This window comes from Carica papaya, chromosome 6 (assembly GCF_054855325.1).
Source record: "Carica papaya isolate Zhongbai chromosome 6, ASM5485532v1, whole genome shotgun sequence".
NCBI lineage: Eukaryota > Viridiplantae > Streptophyta > Magnoliopsida > Brassicales > Caricaceae > Carica > Carica papaya.
Window position 1 is genome coordinate 833,518 of NC_142314.1, and position 24,470 is coordinate 857,987.

At 36.5% G+C, this 24,470-nt stretch overlaps 3 protein-coding genes and 3 pseudogenes across 4 annotated transcripts; all 6 read left to right on the top strand.

Moving 5' to 3' along the window:
• The first annotated feature begins 248 nt into the window (after positions 1-248).
• LOC110825971 (putative carboxylesterase 1) lies at positions 249-3,124 on the top strand (annotated as a pseudogene).
• An 881-nt stretch (positions 3,125-4,005) lies between these two features.
• On the top strand, positions 4,006-5,184 carry LOC110813689 (putative carboxylesterase 12 pseudogene; annotated as a pseudogene).
• A 1,724-nt stretch (positions 5,185-6,908) lies between these two features.
• Positions 6,909-8,078, top strand: LOC110813813 (putative carboxylesterase 12 pseudogene; annotated as a pseudogene).
• A 71-nt stretch (positions 8,079-8,149) lies between these two features.
• Positions 8,150-9,515, top strand: LOC110813812 (putative carboxylesterase 12). Its single transcript, XM_022041074.2, has one exon. It carries the CDS (start codon positions 8,196-8,198, stop codon positions 9,300-9,302), a length of 1,107 nt encoding a protein of 368 aa, XP_021896766.1. The 5' UTR covers positions 8,150-8,195; the 3' UTR covers positions 9,303-9,515.
• A 513-nt stretch (positions 9,516-10,028) lies between these two features.
• LOC110813751 (presequence protease 1, chloroplastic/mitochondrial-like) lies at positions 10,029-19,908 on the top strand. The gene is made up of 19 exons (XM_022041005.2): positions 10,029-10,535; positions 11,135-11,318; positions 11,862-12,036; positions 12,120-12,252; positions 12,418-12,488; positions 13,398-13,481; positions 13,650-13,740; positions 14,537-15,057; positions 15,151-15,315; positions 15,404-15,622; positions 15,725-15,852; positions 16,578-16,767; positions 17,266-17,349; positions 17,449-17,546; positions 17,874-18,138; positions 18,226-18,388; positions 18,614-18,794; positions 19,247-19,318; positions 19,552-19,908. The coding sequence occupies exons 1-19, from the start codon at positions 10,247-10,249 to the stop codon at positions 19,691-19,693; spliced, it is 3,255 nt and encodes a 1,084-aa protein (XP_021896697.2). The 5' UTR covers positions 10,029-10,246; the 3' UTR covers positions 19,694-19,908.
• Positions 19,909-21,618: 1,710 nt separating this feature from the next.
• On the top strand, positions 21,619-23,423 carry LOC110813665 (cyclin-dependent kinase inhibitor 7-like). 2 transcript variants are annotated; one of them, XM_022040893.2, is made up of 4 exons: positions 21,619-22,010; positions 22,401-22,450; positions 22,635-22,826; positions 23,026-23,423. In XM_022040893.2, exons 1-4 carry the CDS (start codon positions 21,711-21,713, stop codon positions 23,093-23,095), a joined length of 612 nt encoding a protein of 203 aa, XP_021896585.1. In that variant the 5' UTR covers positions 21,619-21,710; the 3' UTR covers positions 23,096-23,423. The 2 variants fall into 2 exon arrangements, with proteins under 2 accessions (XP_021896585.1, XP_021896586.1); XM_022040894.2 differs by having other exon boundaries at positions 21,622-22,010; positions 22,638-22,826; positions 23,026-23,386.
• Positions 23,424-24,470: the final 1,047 nt, after the last annotated feature.

Consider the following 24,470-nt stretch of genomic DNA (forward strand, 5'->3'; position numbering starts at 1 on the left):
GGAAAAAGAGAAAAAGAGAAAATGAGGGAAGGAGGACAGCGGAGACGAAGAAGAAGAGGAAAGTTCCAGAAGGAGAGAGGAGAGAGTCGGGGCGGAGGGGAGCGAGAAGGGAGAGGGAAGGAGGCCGTGGACGGACGACGCGACCGGCAGGAAGAAGGAAGATGGAAACGGGAGGTACGGTGAAAATTTGAGCTGTTTGGTGTGGTGTGTGTGTGTAGAGAATTTTGTTGTAGGTTGCGGCGTCGGCAATGGCGCGACGGAGTGGAGCAGTGAAGGTAGGCCGTAAGCGTGGGGTTGTCCCGCGCGCTCACGGAGGTGATCGGGGAAGGAATGAAAAGTATGGCGGTGTTGGAGGCGTGTGGGGAGCCGTGGGGAAGGATGGGGGTGGTGCGGGTAGAACAGAGTGAGGAGGATGTGAGAGAACAATCTAGGGGGCGCGGGTGGGATAAAAACTCGAGAGGACAGAAGAGTTGTGTGCGTGGTGTGTGCGTGGGTGGGGATGTGGAGGGAGCCGCTAATAGGCGGTGATGTGTTTCCCCGAAATGCACGGTGGTGAGGGCGTGTATGTGGCGTGAAACGGTGCAAGCGGAGAGGTTAATCGCCCTAGGTAGGCAAAAGTGTATAGGAACCGGGAGGAGGCAGGAGGATGGGGGAGGTAGCGGGTAGGGGGCAGTGGGAGAGGGAAGGGAGCTGGAAGCTACGGCAGTGGGGACTAGGAAACAGGATTTGAGGGGGATTGGATGGGAGAAGGGGAGTAATGTGGTCAGTAGGAGTTAGCAAGTTAGAACGCTTGGGACTAGCATGGTATAAGGGGAGATGGGAGCATGCGGTTTGGGAGGGGAGATTTGGAGGCCGTTGGTAGGGGCAGGTTGAGTTGCCGATGTTGGTGGAGCAGGGAGGGGATATGTATGTGAGTGTGGCCTAGCAAGGCCGAGAGGGGTAGAAGGGTGCATGAGTCACGAATGGTGGTGACGGGAGGTGGAAATGTTTGTGTGTGTGCGTGGCCCAACGAGGTCGAGAGATGGAGGAGTGAGTATGAGTCGCCGATGTTGGTGACGCGAGACGATGTTATTTGTGTGTGTGTGTGGCCTCTTTAGGTCGAGAGGTGGAGGATTGAGTATGAGTCGCCGATGTTGGTGACGCGAGACGATGGTATTTGTGTGTGTGTGTGGCCTCTTTAGGTCGAGAGGTGGAGGAGTGAGTATGAGTCGCCGATGTTGGTGACGCGAGACGATAGTATTTGTGTGTGTGTGTGGCCTCTTTAGGTCGAGAGGTGGAGGAGTGAGTGTGAGTCGCCGATGTTGGTGATGCGGAATAATGGTGTGTGGGTGTGTGCGTGGCCTATTAGCTCGAGAGGTGGAGATATGGGTATGAGTCGCCGATATTGGTGACGTGGAATGAAGGTGGTTGGGTGTGTGTGTGTGTGGTCTCGTGAGGTCGGGAGATGGGGGAAGAGTGTATGAGTCGCCGATGTTGGTGACGGGAGTTAATGGATGATTGTTGGGTGGGTGGGGTTGTTTGGCCGTGCTATTTCCTTGGAATAGGACCTTGATAATTAGTGTAGGGAGAGGGTTATGAGTTGTTGGGGTTGGGTAGGATAAATGCATATAGACATTTCTGGAAATTCTTGTCACTGCATATTACACTTACAACTTGATTTTTATCGTATTGAGTTATGTGAACTCACTTCTCATCATTCACAGGTGGAGTAAGGACGGAATTGGGATCCGAGCGGCTGGTAACGGAGCCCCGTCGGTAGTGTGATAATAAATGAATTTTGAAAAAAAAAAATTATAAAGCTTATAAATTTAAAATTATAATAAAAATATAAGAAAAAATCAGCAAAAGTTTTTTATTTTATTAACTATTTTTTCTCATTTTAAATTTTATATCTCTTATATATTCTTATGGTTTCTCTATAAATTAAATTATTGGTTCATTTTATATATAATTTATTTTATAAATTTTTTAATAAAAAATAAGTATTTTGTAAAAATAGGTAGTTTTTTTTTACTACGGTGGTTGCTCGAGTTTATGTTTACTCGAGAATATTTATTTTAAAAATAATTAAAGAATTACAAGTTTTTTTAGTATGCACATAATTTTGTATGTATTAAATGTATCTTTATAATGTGTGAAATAACATATTAAATTATACATTAATCAATCGACTATCTTTGTATTTTGTAGTAATACGAAATTTCATGGTTTTACCGTTGATGGTTAGTTTCAATTTTATATATATATATATATATATAATATAGTTTGAAAGAGGAAGACTATAGTTAAGAGTACTATGTTATACTATACTAAAACCAAGTTATTCACTAATCAAATTTCAGGTTTCCTATCCTCGTCTACGTCCACGGCAGCGGCTTTTGCATGGATTCACCTTCCTCCATCCAATACCACAATTTCTGCAACACTATCGCCGCCGAAGCCGACGCCGTCGTCGTCTCCGTCGCCTATGGACTCTTCCCTACCCGACACCTTCCCGCTTGCTACGATGACTCCTGGACTGCTCTCCAGTGGGTGGCGTCCCACGTTAACCGCGATGGACCCGACCCATGGTTAAACAATCACGCGGACTTCGACAGATTGTTCGTAGCCGGAGACAGCGCCGGCGGGAATATTTCGCATTCGCTAGCTGTTCGGGTCGGGTCAATCGGGTTACGGAAAGGTGTAACACTGGTGGGGACGATCGTGGTGCATCCGTTTTTCGTGGGTACGAGAAATGGTGAGATGTGGCTCTACATGTGTCCGAGAAATGGCGGGAGGGAGGACCCGAGATTGAAGCCGGCGAAGGAGGATCTCCGGCGACTGGGATGTGAGAGATGTCGGCGTTGATTATTACGTGGAGTTGAAGAAAAGTGGGTGGAGAGGAAGTGTGGAGCTGGTTGAAAATGTAGGCCAAGACCATTCATTGCTTTCATTTAGCGGATGAACCAGAAGGAAAAGACGCCGTCGTTTTGGTCCAGACTTTTGTTTCCTTTATCAAGCAGGATTAGGAAAATGACAATGATATGATGATGAGAGCTTGTAAATTGGAAGTTAATAGTTTAATGTTATATGACCTTTCGTGGGTATCCAATGTTACAACGTTAATACGACACCGTTTTTATCTTTTTTTTGTTCTCTACAAAACGACACCGTTTTGCATCCCAATTTTAAATTAAACCCCCAAATCGTCTTATTTTATTTTACCCCAAAACACGGCCCAATAATTTTGTTTTGTCTAAAAAATAAAAACCCAACCCAAATATATAATTTTAGATATATGTATTAATAATTTATTAGTATATATATAAATGTGCATATATATAATTATATTATTTATATAAAATGCTTTTTTCTTTATTTATATATTTTTGGCTAGAAGGGTACATCAAGAACTATAAAATTCGGCAAATTAGTTTACATTTCCTTTTTATTTTGTCGTATTCGTTTGCTTTTTGTGTATTTTAATATATGGTCTCCGTCCAATATGTAACTATCAAATTTTTATAAATAAAATGTCGTATATTACACGCAATTAAAGAAGTTACTTGTATAACATATCATAATAGATAAAAAAATAATTAAAATAATTAATTTATAATTCAATATATGTACTTCACACGTAATATCTTATATTATTTTATTAAAATTTTTTATAAAAATAAATTATTAATTATTATACTATATAAATTATTAATTTATTAATATTTTTTATATAATTATCTAAAAGTAAGATGTCCCATTTCTATACTTATTTTCTCCTCAAAATATTTATTATTATTTTTTGTTTTTTGATAAATTAATTAATGCATATTTGAAAACCAATTGAAATAAGAATAGGGTCAAAATTGGTCACCCCCATTTTTGTTTGACTTTTCTACTATCGTAAAAACAATTTAAGAAATTTGATAATAATAAATTTATTTTTTATTAAATAAATAAAATATAATATTTGATTACATAATTATAATTTAATTTAATTTTAGAATTGAACTGCTTATAAGCCTCCCCAGCTCGACGTCTCTCTGTGCCCAAAAACAAAAAGCTCTCGTCGTTTTTCAAAGCCTCGTTCTCCGTTTTGGAGACCTTGCTCATTTCTCTCTTCCATTTCGATGGCAGCTTCACCAGTTAATGCAGAAATCCTCCATGACTTTCCCTTCTTCCGCGTCTACAAGGACGGCCGAGTCGAGATGTTATCCCCCGACTGCGAAAAAATCCCTCCGACCGACGATCCCATCACCGGCGTCCGATCAAAGGACGTCATCATCTCGTCAGACCCCCACGTCACCGCCCGAATCTTCCTCCCGCCATCCGCAAAAACCCAAAACAGGCTCCCTCTCCTCTTTTACATCCACGGCGGCGGCTTCTGCATGCTCTCCGCATTCTCCCCGCAGTACCACGATTTCTGCAACAAAGTCGCCGCTGACGCTAACGCCGTCGTTGTCTCCGTCGAATACGGACTCTTCCCGACCCGACCCATACCCGCTTGCTACGAGGATTCCTGGACTGCCCTCCAGTGGGTAGCTTCCCACGTCGCCGGCGACGGACCCGAGCCTTGGCTAAACCATCACGCGGATTTCCAAAGAGTGTTCATCGGCGGAGACAGCGCCGGAGCCAACATATCGCATACGCTGGCGGTTCGGGTCGGATCAATCGGGTTGCCGGCGGGTGTAAAAGTGGTGGGTGTGATTATGGTGCATCCGTATTTTGCAGGTGTTGATCATATTGATCGAATGTGCGTTTTCATGGGCGCGAGCAATGGTGGAATGGAGGATCCGAGGATTAAGCCGACGATGGAGGATCTCCGGCGACTGGGATGTGAGAGGGTTCTGGTTTTTGTTGCAGAGAAAGACGAATATGAACTGAGAGAAGTTGGAATCGATTACTGTGAGAAGCTGAAGAAGAGTGGGTGGAATGGAAGTGTGGAGATTGTGGAACATGTCGGTCAAAGCCACGTTTTTCATCTCAAGGAGGAAACCAAATTGCACGAAGACGCTGTCGTTTTGGTCCAGAAATTTGTTTCATTAATCAAGCAGGATTAGTCTTTACGCGTGCGTGTACGTATAGATTACACGTACGTATATCTAGGTGCATGTGCTTATCTTATGTCACAAGTGTCAACTTGCTAGTTATAATTCTATTTTAATTATCTCGTATATAAATAATAAAGAACAATATTAATTTTAATATTTTTAAATTTTATTTTATTTTAAATATCTTATAGAACCTTCGTATGAACCATACGTATATAAATACTTACAAATTTAAAAATTAAACTACATAATAAAATAGATATAACTCAATATATTACTTGTATTGTACATTAAGTAGGTATATATTAATAACTTACAAGCCCAATGAGTTAAATGATCTATATAATGCAATTAATATTGCATAAAAAAGTTATATATATATATATATAGTCATTAAAGCTTTTGATATCTTCATAATCTCCATATTTTTTTTGCTACATATAAAATATGTTTTGGTGGATGAAAATGAATATAATAATACTTTTACTAAATATATACTCAAAAATTAGTTTACATTTATGTATACTTTGATAGGTATAACTTATCTAATTAGTCGGTTATTCAAGTCTATCAATTTATTACGATTAACTTTTTTATAAATATATATAATATATGAACTTATTAATTTATCTATATATATTTGAATGATTCCCTTCAACTCACGAAAAATATTTAGTTCGAATATATATATATATATATCAATGACTTAATCAATATAAAATATCTTTTGATCAATTTAGAAATTATTTCGATTCAATTAGTAATCGAAATAATGGTATACTCCTATTTTTGTCTATAACCCACTTTCCCTTATAATGTGTTAAATGTTAACGATATACATAAGCAATTTGTATAATATGCTAAATATATTTTACATTTAGAAAAAAATGTATATATATTTATGATACGTTCAAATTAAAATTTTCATACAAAAATTACCCTTATTCTACACTTATTTAGTATTAACATAATTTTGGTGGAGGGATCGGAACTTTGCCAAATTATCCCCCATTTCCAAATCTAAAGGGAAGCATCCTAATCCTGAAAGGCATTAGGTTCGGCTCGTGCGAGAAGCTAAGGATGTAATAATGCAAATTTTGGTATATCTATTAACACAGGTGACGAGAATTGTACAATTCAATATTTAAATTTATATTTTTAAATTGACGGATACAAATTTAAACATCCGAACAAATTAGATTAAGTTACGAAATTTTTTGTTGATTTAGAGTTCCAAGTAACTCGTTCATTAATTTTTAGTATTAGTGCGTCATTTAAATAAAATATAATTTTTATTAAAAATTTAATTACTTAAATTTAATTTTCGTCGCTATATATAATTTAAAAATAATAAAATTTAGCTCAATTTGAGTATTACAATATTATTAATACATTAATAAATTAAGTTATTAGTTTTATTAAATTAAAACATTATCCGGTGATGATATTGTAATCTTGTAAATTTTAATTATAATATAAAAATCTTAATTATCAAATCATTTAATCTCGATAAACTCAAAATGGTATAATTATTTAAAAATCGAGTTATCTATTTAATATCTTAAAAATGTATATACTAGTCTAATTACTAAATAGCATTTTTTGTAAAATAAAAATTTACCGAGTAAATAAAATATATATTTTTAAAAAATCAACCAATATTATAGCCGATATAGACAACACAGTGTATATATATATGTATGTATATATATATAGAAGTTTCTAAATCTTAATTAGATTAAATATTTTAATTTTTGTAATAATTTTTTTTTTTTTAATAAAAATTCAAAAGAAATTAATTATATTTATGAAATCCTCAACTAACTCATCTACCATACACGTGGATGCACTTATTCACCGGCATTATTTATAGACCAAGACGCAAAGCAAAAACATAAACATAAACTTTGTAGTCTTCTCTTCCTTCCACTTCCTCCATGGATTCGAGCAGCTCAGAAATCGCCCATGACTTTTTCCCCATGGCTCGCCTCTACAAAGACGGCCGCCTGGAAAGACTTCGCGGCACAGCCACCGTCCCGCCATCTCTCGATCCCGAAACCAGCGTCGAATCCAAAGATGTCGTCTTTTCAACCGAGCCAAATCTTTCCGCCAGGCTCTACATCCCAAAATCCGCAACACTTCACTCCCAGAAACTCCCACTGTTAATCTACTTTCATGGCGGCGGCTTCATAATCGAATCCGCCTTCTCCCCCACTTACCACGCCCACCTCAACACTTTAGTTGCAGAAGCCAACGTCATCGCCGTCTCAGTTGATTACCGCCTAGCCCCGGAGCATCCTCTCCCGGCAGCCTACGACGACTCATGGGCCGCACTCAAATGGGTCGCCGCCCATTCCGACGGAAACGGCCCGGAAGATTGGCTGAACCGATACGCAGATCTGCAAAAGGTGTTTTTAGCAGGTGACAGTTGCGGAGCCAACATAGCTCACCACATGGCTGTTAGAGTTGGCAAAGAAGAAAACCATGGAAAACCTTACGTTGCTCTTGATGGTATCATTCTGGTTCACCCGTATTTCTGGGGTAAAGACCCGATTGTCGAGGAGGCCAGTTATGTAGCTTTCCGGTCGATGATCGACGCTCTGTGGCGGTTCTCGTGTCCTGGCTCTAGTGGGCTCGATGATCCCTTGATTAACGTGTGCGGCGATAGTTCGTGTCTGGCGAGGCTCCGGTGCAGGAGGGTTCTGGTTTGTGTTGCAGAGAGGGATGGTTTTAGGCAGAGCGGGGTTGAGTACTGTGAGAAAGTGAGGAGAAGTGAGTGGGGAGGAGTTGTGGAGATGATGGAGAGTGAAGGAGAGAACCATGTTTTTCATTTGCTTGATCCTACGAGAGAAGCTGTGGGTCCTCTTCTTAAGACCATTGTTGATTTCATTAGCCAAGATCATGATCCATAATCTTATCAATATGTACACACACACACACATATATATATATTATATATATGGCTTTTAGTTGCAGTTCTTGATTTCAAGAGCGTTGAATGTTGACTTTCAATAAAAGATAATAGACTTTTATGTCATTTTGAGTGAATGAGAGATTCATTCTGATTTATGATAGAATATTTAACAACTTTTTTGGGATTTACATTTTAATTTATAAAAATTTATTTGTAATTGAATATTTAGTAAAAGTATATACGGAGAATAAATGAATAAATGGCTCGAGAACCAAAAAGAAAAAGACAAACAAGAAAAAGAAACTGTAAAGGGCATAGGGAAAAATCTTATCCCTTCTCCCGTTTGTAGAGACCTCTTTCCAATTCGTGTTCTTCTGCAACTACTTCCCATGGATCCAACAAAGCAAGAAGAAATCGCCCAAGATTTCTCCCCAATGCTCCGGGTTTACAAAAACGGCCGCGTAGAAAGACTCATGGGCACAGCCACACTCCCACCCTCGCTCGATCCCACCACCAACGTTCAATCCAAAGACGTCATCTACTCCCCACAGACAAATCAACACGCCAGACTCTTCCTCCCCAAATCCACCCACCCAAACCAAAAGCTTCCCCTTCTAGTCTACTTCCATGGCGGCGGCTTCGCCATCGAAACCGCCTTCTCCCCCACCTACCACAACCACCTCAACACGTTAGTCGCGGAAGCCAATATCATTGCCGTCTCCGTCGATTACCGCCGAGCCCCGGAACACCCTCTCCCTGCGGCGCACGACGACTCATGGGCCGCTCTCGAATGGGTCGCCTCCCATTCCGACGGAACCGGCCCGGAAGATTGGCTAAACCGACATGCAGATATACAAAACGTGTTCTTCGCGGGTGACAGTGCGGGTGCCAACATAGCTCATCATATGGCCATGCGAGTCGGGGAAAAAGCATTACCAGCGGTGAATCTCAACGGCGTCGTTTTGGTTCATCCGTACTTTTGGGGCAAAGAGCCAGTTGGCGATGAGGTTAAGGACATGTCGTTTAGATCCAAGGTCGATGCCATGTGGCTTCTTGCTTTTCCGGACTCGAGTGGGTCCGATGACCCGCTTCTGAATGTCTGCGGGTCGAGCGGTCCGAGCCTGGCCGGTCTCGGGTGCCGGAGGGTGCTGGTTTGTGTTGCGGGGAAGGATTTTCTCCGAGCGAGAGGTTGGGAGTACTACGAGAAGTTGCTGGCGAGTGGGTGGGAAGGTGTTGTGGAGATTGCAGAGGATGAAGAAGAGAATCATGTTTTTCATTTGCTGGATCCTACGAAGGATAGCTCCAAGGCTGCTGTGAAAAGAATTGCTGCTTTCATCCGCCATGATCGCACCATTTGAGCTCCACATATATATATATATATATATATGTATTAGCCACTTTTTTCTTGGGTTAATTTCACTCATTTTTATGTTATTCTGAATTTTCCTTAAAATATTGCATTATATTAGTATGCATGCAACATTAGTTAAATAATATGTACTAATTTTCTCAAATATATACATTTTTAGTTTACAATTAATCAAAATTAATAATATTATTAATTTATTTAATTAATTCAAGTTATTTTTTCAATTATTTTTTAAAAATTTAAATACGATTTAATTACTTTAACTTTTTATTTTTTAAATAGAAAGAAATTAAATATTTAAAAGAAATACAAATAATCTTGGAGAATAAATTAGCTAAATGTCAAATTTTAAAAATTAATTTAAACAATAAAAAAATATAAATTTATATAATTTAATAATTAATTAATATTTATGTATAACAATAACACTATAATTTCTTAGTAAAATACCAATAATTAACTTAAATTTTTTTCACTATTGTTAACTTGTGGGTAAATTATAAAACATTTTTTTAAAAGTTTTGACTTTAATTACGATGGAATTTAGTAATTTTTAAAAATAGAATTTAATTTTTATGTTTTAAATAAATATTTTAATTTCGGTTTATTAAATTAATTATATATATATTAAAATTGTATTATGATCCATTTTAATATAAATTTTAATTTTTAATTTTTTATTTTCTGGGCAGGAAAATTAGCAGGGGCAAAACTTGGAACAGTTTGAGCCACAACGCTATCTTTGTTTTCTTATGAACTGAGAACTCCCTCTGATATTTTTTCTCATTTTCCCTTCCCGGCAAGCAAGCATTAATCAGTTCAATCCTCCCAGAATATCCCCCAAGAGCTGCGGTTGCTCTGCAACTCATTTTTCAGTTCTAGGGTTCTACAAACCTTATCACTCAATCAATTTCAATTAACAGCAGCGAAGAAATGATAATGGAGAGAACTGCAATCCTGCGTTCTCTCTCCTGTTCTTCTCTCGCTTCCAACAGATTCCTCTTCCGTTCCTTTCACAGGCTATCTCGCTCTTCTCTTCAGCCTTCTTCTTCATCTTCTGCTCCGCGCTATCTCCGAAGACCAATCCCGGCGCTCACAAGACGCTCCACGCTCCGCCACAGCTCGAGATTGCTTCCCTCCGCCTCTCCGTCATCTTCTCTTAGCTTCAACCGAAAGTTCTCCTCTCTCTCTACTCGCGCTATCGCCACTCAGCCTTCTCCAGGTACGTACACCGATGCATGTAAATGTGCGGTCAGTTTACCTGGTCGCTACACAAGCAGTTGAGTTTCTTAAGTTGTTTAAAATTTTTGCGAATTTAAGCTTACTGAGGCTCGTTCAATTTTAGTTGCTTTTTAATGTTATTTATTTATTAATTAAGTTTATTATTTGATTTGCTTGTCAGGTGTTTTTAACAGTAATGTTAGTGGGACATAGCCCCCTCCTTTTTTCTTCTATAAATGGTCTGATTCTCAGTTGAGGTTCATGTTTCTAGGGTTAATGACTTTGAACTGCAATATTCTTGTGGTGTTATCTAATATTTACCTTATAGATACTTGGAACTCAAGATTTCGGGACATTTTCGCTAGGCTATAATTACATTGTTGTTTTATGTTTTTGTTTATATATCATTTATTATGCTCTAATTTGTTTGAGCGTATTTCCTTAACTCACACGTTAGCTGAAATTTCATATGCATTTTCTGTTAAATTGAATTTTTCTTGAAGTCAGAAAATGTTTGGTCTCATTTCTCAACAAAGAAGCACCAAAATGTCTAAGGAGTGTGTTCAATAATTGGTTCTTTGATTGGGTCTGTGAATGCAGATGCTGTTGGTGTGCATGATGAGGCTGCAGAGAAGTATGGATTTGAAAAGGTATCAGAGGAGTTCATTGGAGAGTGTAAATCGAAGGTTGTGCTTTTTAAGCACAGAAAAACCGGTTGTGAGGTGATGTCTGTGTCAAATGATGATGAGAACAAGGTTTTCGGCATTGTTTTTCGTACACCTCCGTATGATTCTTTTTCCTTTTCCTTCTAAAACATTTCCATTATTTTGATATGATCATATGAGCTAAGCTTTAGTGTATAGTGTGACCATATCAATTGTATGCGGATGAACTTGAAAATAGAGTGTATACATTTTTTAAGCTTCTTTTTGGGTTTATTGACTATGCATGTTGTCCTGGCTGTGGAACAGTGAGAAAATTACATCTTATGTCTTCTGAAGTATAAGTTTGATGTGATGACTAAGTCATGAACTGGTGGAGGTCCCTGTGTAGCTGTTAACCTTTGGTTGCATAAAAAATTTAGTGCAAATTCAATGGCAATGACATGGTTCAAGGATGAAATTCAGAATCTAATATTATATGCCACCAAATAATGCTTGTATAAGGACTCAATGCATGACGAATAATAATTTAGGGAGCATCCACGCTAGTTCTAGCTAACCTGGTTATTTATTAGGTTGCCAGTTGTTATGAATTGGACATGCATTATTAACTGTCTTCTTAGTTGATAGTTGGATGGGATTGCTAGAATGTTATTCATATGCAGGAAGGATTCAACAGGAATTCCACACATATTGGAACACAGTGTATTGTGTGGGTCAAGAAAGTATCCGTTGAAAGAACCATTTGTTGAACTATTGAAAGGTAGCTTGCATACTTTTCTGAATGCATTCACGTATCCAGATAGGACTTGCTATCCAGTTGCATCCACAAATACAAAGGTAAACACTAGTTAGATGTGAATAGAAGCTTCAATGAAGGTTGACCTTGGATTTATGATTCTTGGCGGTTACCCTCTGAACAGGATTTCTACAATCTGGTTGACGTATACCTGGATGCTGTCTTCTTTCCCAAGTGTATTGAGGACTTCCAAACTTTCCAACAGGAGGGTTGGCATTATGAGCTAAATGATCCTTCAGAAGACATATCTTATAAAGGTGCATGTTTATTGGAGACAACTAAGCTATAGAAATTTTCATGTTCTGAACTACAATTTGTTTGTGAAGTATTTTTTGTTTTCTGGTAAACAGATACACTAGGTTCCTGGTTCCATTTTTCTGGTTTTTTTCTTTCCTTACATTTAGAATTATTTTCAACTTTAGGTGTTGTTTTCAATGAGATGAAAGGTGTTTATTCGCAGCCTGATAACATATTAGGACGGACTGCTCAACAGGTAAGTTCTCCAACTCTACATGATTTTACTCTCATAACTGAGCATAATAAATTTTTTTTTCTTTTCAAACAAAACTTTTCATAATATGTTTACTTTTGCAAGATGGTTCTTTTCCTAAAATATATCAATAACTAGTGGGCTAAATGTTATAGTTCCTGATGTGGAAATTTGTAGTATATGCAATATCTTTGAAGTCAAACCTTGTGGGATGACTCTTTTCCTACAATATATGATAATTAGTAGCCTAGATCTTATTGCTCCCTATGCCCCTGCCATTAATAGCATATCAAATATAATTGATGTCACACCTTGCTTGACTTTTGTTTATCTTTCAACTTAAATCATGCATTCTGAACGAACAATATTGATTCTCGAGTATGCCTTTGTATCTCTCTCACTTGAACGCATAAATGCTTATATGCATGCACATCTTCATAAATGATGCTTGCTTACTTGGATTGCCCACTTTCATATTCCAAGTAGTTCATCAAATGTCCCAGCAAGACAAGTATCAATTTCCTTTGATATTATTTGGCCGTAAATTTAGTGAACATTGTAAAACAAAATCAAAAACCATTCTGGATGGTTTTCTTGATGCCATTAATGTGAGATGTGGCAACTATCCATTTAACCAAAATGTTTTATTCTATTTTTCCTATATAGAAAAATGTAGTTGTTAATCTTCCATTCTTATTTTTTCCTTTTCTTCTGGATAGTTATTTTAAGAACCAGTGAAAATTTTGGTAATTTTTGTGCCATGTAGTGATTCTAATTCGGTATCATTTTTCACCAAATATATATTTTTTCTCAATAATGATTCTGATGAGTTACCTTGTTTATAGTTATATCTGTTTCTTATTTCAGAAAAAAAAAGATTAGTTATAGTTGTTTCATGAAATTTTTTCACAGGCTATGTTTCCAGACAATACTTATGGTGTTGATAGTGGAGGTGATCCAAAGGTTATTCCCAAGTTAACCTTTGAGGAATTTAAGGTATGTAGTGTTCATCCTGATGATTGTTGATATGGCTGTTTGAATATGCCAATTTAATGTTACCTGACCTTTGAAGGACAACTGTTTAGGAGTTTAATCTTTGTTGCTATGGATTTTAATGTTTGATGTTTTTCTTTTTTTGTTTCTTCTCATTCATAAATGTTGCAGGAGTTTCATCGTAAATATTACCACCCCAGCAATGCCCGAATATGGTTCTATGGAGATGATGACACAATTGAACGTCTCCGTATTTTGAGTGGTAAAGAATAAGACCGTAGTTTATGAATTTTGTATTCAGTCTCGCACTTCTGTTCCCTTTAATATATGACTTATTTAGATTATATGGATGATCATGTATAGAAGGAAAGGAATTTGATGAAATCTATTTTTTTTTAATGCAAACCTAGTTTAAAAAAAGGAGAAGCTATCTCATAAATGGATCAATCTTCTGTGATTTTCATTTGGAAACTCTTAAGGAACCGGCATGAGGCATCAATGTTATGGCATCTATGTTGTATGATATTATTTTAAGCAACCGTTGAAATTCTAAAGATATTGTATGGACTATAGAAATTGGAGGAGACTCTTAACAATTTTATGGGTGTTATGTTAAATAAACTAATACAAACATACCTCATAATTATGTATTGAGAGTGACATGACTAAGATTAGAGATAGATGTTTTTATTTGTTTGGAGCTCTTTTGTTGGGGCATGATGTGTATAGGGTGGAAGATTTTGGGTATATAATTGATTGCCTTACTAATATGTAATTGATTTTGCATAGGTTGCACCCCCTTGGTGCTCTGTTAATATATTTTACATTTTTTATTTCAAAAAAATTATGTATACTCATTTTAATGTTATATATTAGCATTTTAACGAGAACTTTTTTTCTTGCATAAATAAATAATTTAGATGTTCACATATTTAAAAAAAATTTCTACTACTAAGCAATCATCATCCGTGTTTTACCATCTACATTGTATTAAAAACTTCAAGTTTGTGATCTTTCTCCATCTTTTTCTCTCTTTCTATCATGTATGGTGAATGCAGAGTACCTAGATATGTTTGATGCAAGCCCTGCTCCAAATGAATCGAAGATTGAACCACAAAAGCTTTTCTCGGAGCCAGTGAGGATAGTTGAGAGATATCCTGCTGGTGAAGGTGGTGATCTTAAGAAGAAGCACATGGTATGCCTTAACTGGCTTTTATCTGATAAGCCGTTAGACTTGGAAACCGAACTCACGCTTGGGTTCTTGGACCATCTTATGTTGGGAACACCTGCTTCTCCCTTGAGGAAAATCTTGCTAGAAAGTGGTCTTGGAGAAGCCATTGTTGGTGGTGGAATAGAAGATGAGCTTTTGCAGCCTCAATTTAGCATTGGTTTGAAAGGTGTTTCTGATGATGACATTCAAAAGGTTGAAGAATTAATCATATCTACACTGAAAAAATTGGCAGAGGAAGGATTTGAAATGGAGGCTGTGGAGGCATCCATGAATACAATTGAGTTTTCTCTTAGGGAAAATAACACTGGCTCTTTTCCTCGTGGCTTATCTCTGATGCTTAGATCAGTTGTAAGATATCCACTTTTATGATATTTTCACTTGTTCTTTACCTTCTTATTTAATTCTTATATGAATTGTTTGTTTTGTTGTTTGACCTTCTAGGGTAAATGGATATATGACATGGATCCTTTTGAGCCATTGAAGTATGAGAAACCCTTAATGGCCCTTAAAGCTAGAATTGCAGAGGAAGGCTCCAAAGCTGTTTTCTCTCCTTTGATAGAGAAGTTCATCCTGAATAATCCTCATCGGGTTACCATTGAAATGCAGGTATTCATTCTTATCGAGAACTTCACTTCTCTTTCTTAGAGATTTCTTAAATCATTAAATCAGATAATGATTTCCATTTTTGTTACAGCCTGATCCAGAGAAAGCTTCTCGAGATGAAGTGGCTGAGAAAGAAATTTTGGATACACTTAAAGCAAGTATGACAGAAGAAGATCTAGCTGAACTAGCACGAGCTACTCAAGAATTAAGATTGAAACAGGAAACACCTGATCCTCCAGAAGCTTTGAGAAGTGTTCCAAGCCTCTCGTTACAGGACATCCCAAAAGAGCCTATACATGTTCCTATAGAGGTCATCAAAGCGTTATGTCTTTTCCTTTGATGCTCCTATTTCTTCCCTTTTCTTTTGGGGTTTGAGATGGTTGCTGAGTATATTTATACATTTCAACTGCAGGTTGGGGATATCAATGGTGTGAAGGTTTTGCGACATGATCTTTTCACAAATGATGTTCTCTATACTGAAATTGTCTTTAACATGAGTCCTCTGAAGCAAGAGCTTCTTCCTTTGGTGCCACTTTTCTGGTACGATGTTGCCTTATGATCTACTAGTCATTTTTTTGTTAGATGCCCCCTCCATTGAAGGTTTTATTCTGGGCATGAAAAAGAAGATTTACTGTTGAAAGTGATTAGTTTATTTGAGGGCTTGGTATGCATGATTAATGAAGAATTTTAACAATATGTTTAATAAGGAGTTAATGGGGACAAGCTTTGGCCATGGGCTTTATATTTGTTACCTCATCTATCTACTGCTGCCAATTTTCGTTTGTTTGATTTGAGTATCTGTGTGATATATCTCTCAGCCGAGGGATTTCCTTAGGGTAATTTATTTCTTTATGTGATCTCAATGTATCTGAAATAAAAGTATATGCATTTAAATGAAAAAGGGATTCTACTTACAAATGACAGTATTTTACAAATTCAGCATTCAGTTATATTGCCTTCTCCATACCTATGATCTAAACACCTGTAACCACTCTGCTGATCTTTAATGATATTTGTTGATAGTCATAACAACCTGGTCAACTTCATATAACCATCATGCTAGTTTTTATATAAATCTCTTACCATTCCTTTCCTTCATCTCAATGACCTTTTGGCAAGAAAAAAATTGGAGCATATCAGAAAAAAGCTTCCCATGATTTGTAATGTTTGCTTTAGATATTTGTTATTTCTTGATACAACCAAGAAGCTTCTTTAAAGAAGTTAATTAGTTTACTCCTTTAACTCATTCCCAATGTTCTTCGCAGTCAGTCATTGCTGGAGATGGGTACAAAAGATTTGACTTTTGTTCAGTTGAATCAGTTAATTGGACGGAAAACAGGAGGTATCTCAGTTTATCCATTCACGTCATCTATCAGGGGCAGGGATGATCCATGTAGCCATCTAATTGTCCGAGGCAAATCCATGGCTGGACGAGCTGAGGACCTCTTTAACCTGGTACTTCTATTTTCTTTGATTTTACAGAAGGACTTCTTTATTTGTTACCATGTTATAGCCAGTATACTCATTGCATCCGTAATTCCTGAAACTTTTTTGAAGACCTTGACTAAGTTGAGTTGTAGAGTCGTATATACATAGTTGCTCTTCTTGTATTGATATTTTTCCTTTAATCAGGCTATCCAAAAAGAACAGGTGTAGCATGGGATTTGTTTTGAAATATGTTTTGTGTTGAAGTTTAGTGATGAAACTTTTTTTTTTTTTTTTCCAGTTTTAATTCAGTCACTAATATCAGGCTGGAAGTTGCCTCTTTTACACAGACATAAAATCCATATTGAAACTATCTTGGCATCCCTATACTAATTACATTGCCGATTCCTTCACCTAATGTGCTATTTTGTGTTATCAAGTTGCAATTTAATTTTCAACCAACAATTAGTTGCAATTTTAACTTTTAAGTAGGTCTTCTTTGAGGTTGTGAATGTTTTCCAATTGTAGATCAATTGTGTCCTGCAAGAAGTTCAGTTTACCGACCAGCAGCGTTTTAAGCAGTTTGTTTCTCAAAGCAAAGCAAGAATGGAGGTATATATATTGTGTTTATTTTTTGAGGGATATTATTCATGACAAGCAGTAAGAGAAAGTAAATCTTCTTCAGATTCTCTAAGCTTGTATATATTTCAGAACCGGTTACGAGGAAGTGGTCATGGAATTGCAGCAGCAAGGATGGATTCAAAACTAAACGTTGCAGGTTGGATTTCTGAGCAAATGGGTGGTCTCAGGTTGGGATATTTTATCATCAAATTTGAACTTTCCTTTGATAGCCTTTGTTTTTCGCAATTAAATCTTAAACGTACATTTCACATATTAAGATTAGAGTAATTTTCTTGAATATGGCATTTGCTATATCCTGTTGGGTATTGCCTTGTTATATATTGGTAATTGGTTTCATCGAATTTTTATGGTATTTACGTCCATGTTTAATTCGATTATTTGGAAGATTTCTTGTTAACAGATTTGTTTAACATAGGGACATTTCATTTTTGTACTGAAAGATTCAATTGAGAAATTTGATGGAACTTCTGCATTTTGTATTTGTGGACTTGTAGTTACCTGGAATTCCTACTAGAACTTGAAGAGAAAGTTGATCAAGATTGGGCTGGAATTTCATCCTCTCTCGAGGAGATCAGAAGATCTTTACTTTCCAGAAATGGGTGTTTAATTAATATGACTGCCGATGGAAGAAATCTCACGAACACAGAAAAATTTATTAGCAAATTTCTGGATTTTCTTCCTAGCAACTCTTCTGTTGGAACCAGTAGTTGGACTGCTCAACTTCCTTTGAGTAATGAAGCTATTGTGATACCTACGCAGGTGAACTATTTGATTTGGAACTTCTCTGTCTCTCTCCTTCCCTTCAATTTTTATGAACAATTAAATCTAAGCGTAGACCTTTTATAGGTAAATTACGTTGGCAAAGCAGCAAACCTGTATGACACAGGTTATGATCTTAAGGGGAGTGCTTATGTTATATCAAAATATATTAGTAATACCTGGTTGTGGGATCGTGTGCGGGTTAGTGGTGGAGCCTATGGAGGTTTCTGCGACTTTGATACACATTCTGGTAAAATCTCTTGCCACTTGTGTTTGCTAGCAGTTTAAATCTGTTCTTTTTTTTACTGCTTTTGTAATGTATGGGATTAAACCTCAAGGTCTTGGGGTTGAAGTTGAACCCATAAGTGGCTTGTAACTGTCTCACCCCACTCAAATGGATGGGAACAAGGTAACCAATTAGATGACAGTTTAATTTCAATTTTTAGATAGTCACCTCTGAATTTTTCTTGTATAGGAGTATTCTCTTTCTTATCCTATCGAGATCCCAACTTGCTGAAGACACTTGATGTATATGATGGAGCCGGGGATTTCTTACGTGAACTTGATATGGATGATGATACACTAACTAAAGCAATTATTGGGACCATTGGAGATGTGGATTCATACCAGCTGCCCGATGCTAAAGGTTACAGTAGGTATGGGTGTATCTTGATATCTTTCTTTCTGGTCCTTGTTATTTTGCCAATTCATGTCCTACACGTACTATTTCTTATGATATCCTCAGAACATTACAAACTAAATGAGAGGTGTATGTTTTGGATCATATCCTCGGGTTTTTACTATTTTTGGTGCTGTAGCAAAAGTTTCTGTTGGTACTGCATGAAACGCAAAATAATTTCTAAATGCAAAAAGGAAATTCATAACCTCATACTGTCTTTACTGCATTCCTAAGGTTGACATGCCATAGTCCTTTATCCTTTCTGACGCAAATAAGTAGATTTTTCATTTATTATTTTGAAAATCTTCTATTTTATGGAAATTAAGAAATAGGTGAAACTCAATGCTTTTATAAGTCAAGGAACTAAACTGGACGTCGTATTATGATAATCATTCTCGTATTTATCATTTCATTCTTTTTCTTTCCCAGTTTGTTACGGTATCTGTTGGGAATAACAGAAGAAGAAAGGCAAAAGAGACGTGAAGAGATCCTATCAACAAGGTAAATATAATATTTGTTGAATCAATGATCTGATTGTGCTAAAAGATGACAACTGGAGTATTGACGAGCATGAGGTTGCCAACGTGTGAAGTATTGTAATTTATAATCAATGCACACTACCCTGCTAAATCTTCGTTGAGAATTACCTTTTACGGGAAGCAAACCTTCCATATTGGGTGAATTCTTCGATCTTTTGACCCAAGAATTTTTGTTCTTTCTTTATGACCATTCAGTTTGAAGGACTTCAAGGAATTCGCCGATGCAATAGATGCTGTTAAACATAAAGGGGTTGTGGTTGCAGTCGCATCTCCAGATGATGTTGATGCGGCTAACAAGGAGCGGTCTAACTTCTTTGAGGTGAAGAAAGCTCTATAACAGGTCAATCTGCATTTTGCTAGAACCAGAAGGGATTTTTCTTACCTTCAATAACGAAATTATATTCTTCCAATTTTTTCACATAAGTTAAAAATTTAATGATACTACAGAGTTAGAGGCTAAGCTAGCATGTAACTTGGCCCCATTGGTCACCCTGCTTCCATCTTTTGATGGTTGAGTTTTACTTTCTAGTTCCAATTCCTGAACTTCATAAAGGGTTCGTGTCATAATGATGTTAGTATTTCTTACATGAAAAACTTGAGACACTCACACGTGTATATGTATATGTCAGCCGAAACGATGGACGTCAAAATGTTCCCTAATGGTGTGGCAATTGGCCGCCATCGACCACCGGCTTCCACATTTTCAACAAAATGAATTTCAAGCTTTCAAATTTATGATCAACCAAATACTATTATTACGAAAACAAAAAAGGGTCCTTGTCGTTTCCTACTCCCACATGACTCAAATTCTGATAAGGATTTCAAAAAGATGTTCGGCCGCAAAGTTTATAACTTTTTCATCACCTTGTATTTTCTAAAATTTAAATAATTGATTCAAAACTTTTGACAAGCTAATTGTGTTATTGAATTTGAGAGGACCAGATTCAAATCTGTCTCGAGAAAAGGAGTTGCCCTTTTTCTTTTCAGTTTCCAGTGGACCATCATTGTTCGTGTCTTGAATTTCAAAAGCTACATTGGCTTTTAAGTAAAATGTTTACTTGTATTATTGTACGAACTTCTTACCCTCTATATCCTTATCTTTACCAATCCCCAATTTCATTATTCTAATTTTCTTAAATAACCAACTAATTAAATTAAATTAATCAATATTTTTTTTATAATTAAAATAGTTAGAACAAGTTAAAAAAAAAAAAACAATGATTTAATAATTAATTGTGACTAGTTTAGGAAGCAAACACCCAGACCACACCTGTTCTATTAATAGGTAGTTACCCACATCTTTATATACACACACACATGTATATATAAATAGATATATGTATGTGTACACCGGGTGTCTTTATATCTAAAATTTAATATATTCCAATTCCTATTTTCGTACAATGACTATTCAATCTTTTATCATCTTTTGTCTTTCTCTTCTTCCGTGTAAGAACAGAGATTGTGACATTATTTTATGTCTACAATGACCGACATAGACTATGTACCTTTTTCCACTTCCATTACAAGATTGGAGATCATCACATATACATATATAAATTATGTGTGCATATTTATATTTATATCCATTGCATTTTTTACAAATACACACGTTAACAAATTACATCTATAATTGCCTTAATGTATTATACGACCATATAAATTATTTAATATTTTTAAGAATAATAATATTTTCATATTTTTTTAAAAAATATAATAATTAAATTTAAATTTAATATCTTTAAATCCAAACACATCACGATCATCTATCCATATACGATCGATATATATTTAGTTAGATTAATATTTTAAGATATAAAATTTAAACTATAGATTTTGATCATCTGAACTAATCTGATCAATAATTAAAGTGATGCAGAGGTGCGCGCTATTAAAATTATAATTCCGTTAAATTAACGGATTAACGATATTTTGAAAAACAGAAAATGGAGGTGGTAATTTTTTTTTTTGGCGGGGAGAAAATAAGATGAGATTCTTAGTTAGTTAAAAGGTCATTCATGTACCAAAGTTTGATACGCTTACATTGCATCCAAAACGGTGAAGAGTTTTGCGTTTCAACGTGACAGCCAAGAGCCATAGCGTTAACGATGGCGTTTCCGGTCCGCCCTCGCGTGGAAACTGAGTTGGGACCACGTACGCTGTACGCAACAATAACAAACATCCGCTCCCAAAAAATGAATCTCAACCGTCCAATAAATCTACGGCTTTCCATCCGTCATCTCCATTATCAAAATCTCCATTTAAACACAACCCCTCTCTCTCTCTCTCGCTCTCTCTCTCTCTAAGCAGAACCCCCAGAAAAACAGAGAGGGTTCGGTTGCGGAGAAAGAGAGATGGGTGATTCTGTGAGTAATAGTAAACGAAGTGCGAAATTTGCAGAGATTGAAACTTCGATGTCAGGCTTACCTTGTAAGAGAACCAAGAGTGTTGGTTCAACGGATACCGAGCTCAAAAACCCTCGTTCGTCTGCGACCTCCTCGGATAAGGAGATTTCTCCAGCGATATCGCCTAGTTCACGCCGTGCTTTTGCGGCAGAAACTGCTGGAGAACACTGTTCGATTGTCTCCTCCGATTGCTCCACCAACGAGTCCTGCGAAATCCTGAAAGATGGTTTGAGATCAGTAGATCTGCAGGTGAATTTAAAATTTAGAATTCGAACTTATGATTTGAATTTCTTCCTCTGTTTCTCTCATTTGGTTGTGGAGAAAAACGAAGAAAGGATAAATGCCCCGTCCTTTGTTTTGGTTTTGCTCGATAAAGGAAAAATCAAATGAACGGCAAATTGCAATCTAGGTTCCTTCTCCCGCCGTTTTTCCTCTGGGAGAAAACATAATTACTTTCCAGGTTGCTTCTGTTTCGAATCCAAAGGGTTTCATATTTATATTTTAATTAATTTTCCCCTTTCCATGTCCTCATCGAGCAACAAGAGAGAATGTCAATTTCCGTTTCCTGCTGTTTAATTCGCACACAGTGTAGTATTTAATATAAATATTTACAGTTCTTGAATGTTTTTAATATTTCAGAGCAGGAGTTTCGAAACCGAAATTCCAACGTGCATCACCAACAAATTCAGGTTCATTAATTTCATTCCTGTTTTTGGAATTCAGAAACGATTCGTTTATGCTTAACGCTTCGTTATCTCCACATTCAGATTTGTCTTCTTCTTAACGTTCCTCAAATTCTATGTGCACATCAAGCTCCCTCTTGTTTTTTCTTTAGAACTTTTGTCCTGTTTGTGACTCTTCCATTTTCTGCAGCAGCAGAGAGACGACTCCGACCAGCGAGATTTGCGGAGATACAGCGGAAATGGACTCGACAGCTAAAAATCTGCCTGTTACGGCAAAGGATCAACGAAGAAGGTTACCGGCAGCGAAGATGCCATCTCAGGCCGAGATCGACGAGTTCTTCTCTGTAGCCGAGAAGTACGAGCAGAAGCGATTCTCAGACAAGTGAGTACAATACGCTTTTCCTGTCGCTTCTGTGCGTTATAGTGCGACTGGACGCGTAGGATAAGGATTTGATTCCAACAGGCTGAATTTTAGCATTTCGTGGATAACAGAGAGAGAGAAAGAGAGAGAGAGAGAGAGAGAGAGAGAGAGGATAGAACCCTAACTAACTAACAGACCTTTTCGGTTATCTTCTATGCAGGTACAATTATGACGTTGTCAATGATGCTCCGCTTGAAGGTCGTTACCAGTGGCTTCCCTTGAAGCCATGAAGATTGAGAGCAAATACAGTACTGAAGGACAGACACTAAAGTCACAGTGGGTAACGAAAGCACTTTACATATCATCATGGTGACTTGGGTGGTCGTTATTTGTACAGGTTTTTCTCTCTATCTAATATGTGTAAGAAGTTCTCTGTTATTTTTCAAGTACATGAAAAGAAAAAAAAAAAGTATTTGAAGAAGCTTCGTCTCGCAGCCTATTACTCTTCTAGGAACGAATTACCCAATTCGGAAATCGAAAAAACAAAATTGCATACCAATTTTCATTTTTCTGGGCCATAATTCATATTATTATTAATTAATGTCCCCTTTTGGTGTTTTTTTTTTGTTGGGTACAGTTATTTGTCATTGATACATTATTTTTGGAAGGAACAAGAATGCAGATGTAGGTTGCATTGATGGCATTTTGCTTGTATGTTTGAAAGTTGTTTTTTGTTCGAGCATATTTTGGCTGGTTTTGAGTTGTTTGTTCTCTGTTCTTTATCACTGCACGCCTTTTCTCTTTTTTTTTGTTCGCTCGTCTATTTTTATGGCCTTATTTTGGAATATTCTCTTGGAAATTTTGATCCTTTAGAATATGATTAGCTTCTAATTTTGTGTGATTTTATTTTCGAATATATCATGGGTCCATCACAATTTCCATTTGTTTTCATCAGAAATTTATCAAAGTAAATTACTTTATACCCATGACTTCATGTTATTGCAATTCCTATCATATGTATGATCTAAAAAACATAGAGATGAACACCAGTAGGGTAGTTTGGTGGCACATATGCATCAACTCTAATAGGGTAGTTCCGGATTCAATTATTTCAAAGCGAGACTGAATTTTTTTTTCTTTTTTTTTTAAGTCAACTGGGTTCGAATTTTCCATAAACAAACATTGTTTGTAGATTAAGTTACTTCCTCTTTCCTAATTTTTAGGCAAAACTAGGAAAATGTTTCTTGTATTTCAATGTTTTTTTTTTTTTTTGATCATTTTTGTTTCTTATAATTCAATATAGGATAAAGAATTTCTTTTAACTATTTTTTGATGATAAATTAGCTTCTATATATAAAAATTAGTTAAAAAGTACTACCAAATTGTTTAAAATGTAAGAGGGATTGAATATTAATTTTCTTCTTAATTTTATTGTGATATATCAGGTGTATAGATATATAAAAAGAAGATGAATCAGCAGTGTGAAGAGTTTGTATGGAGAAAATAAAATGACAAAATCTGTTACAATCTATGTGATGATTGAAATTTCAATTATGATAGTATTCTATTTTAAAAGTTGAAATGTGGTGTGTCTGTGTGTGTGTTGTCTTGTAATGAGTGACAGCACACCCATATTTGCACATGATCTTAGAAGCCATTTTCACA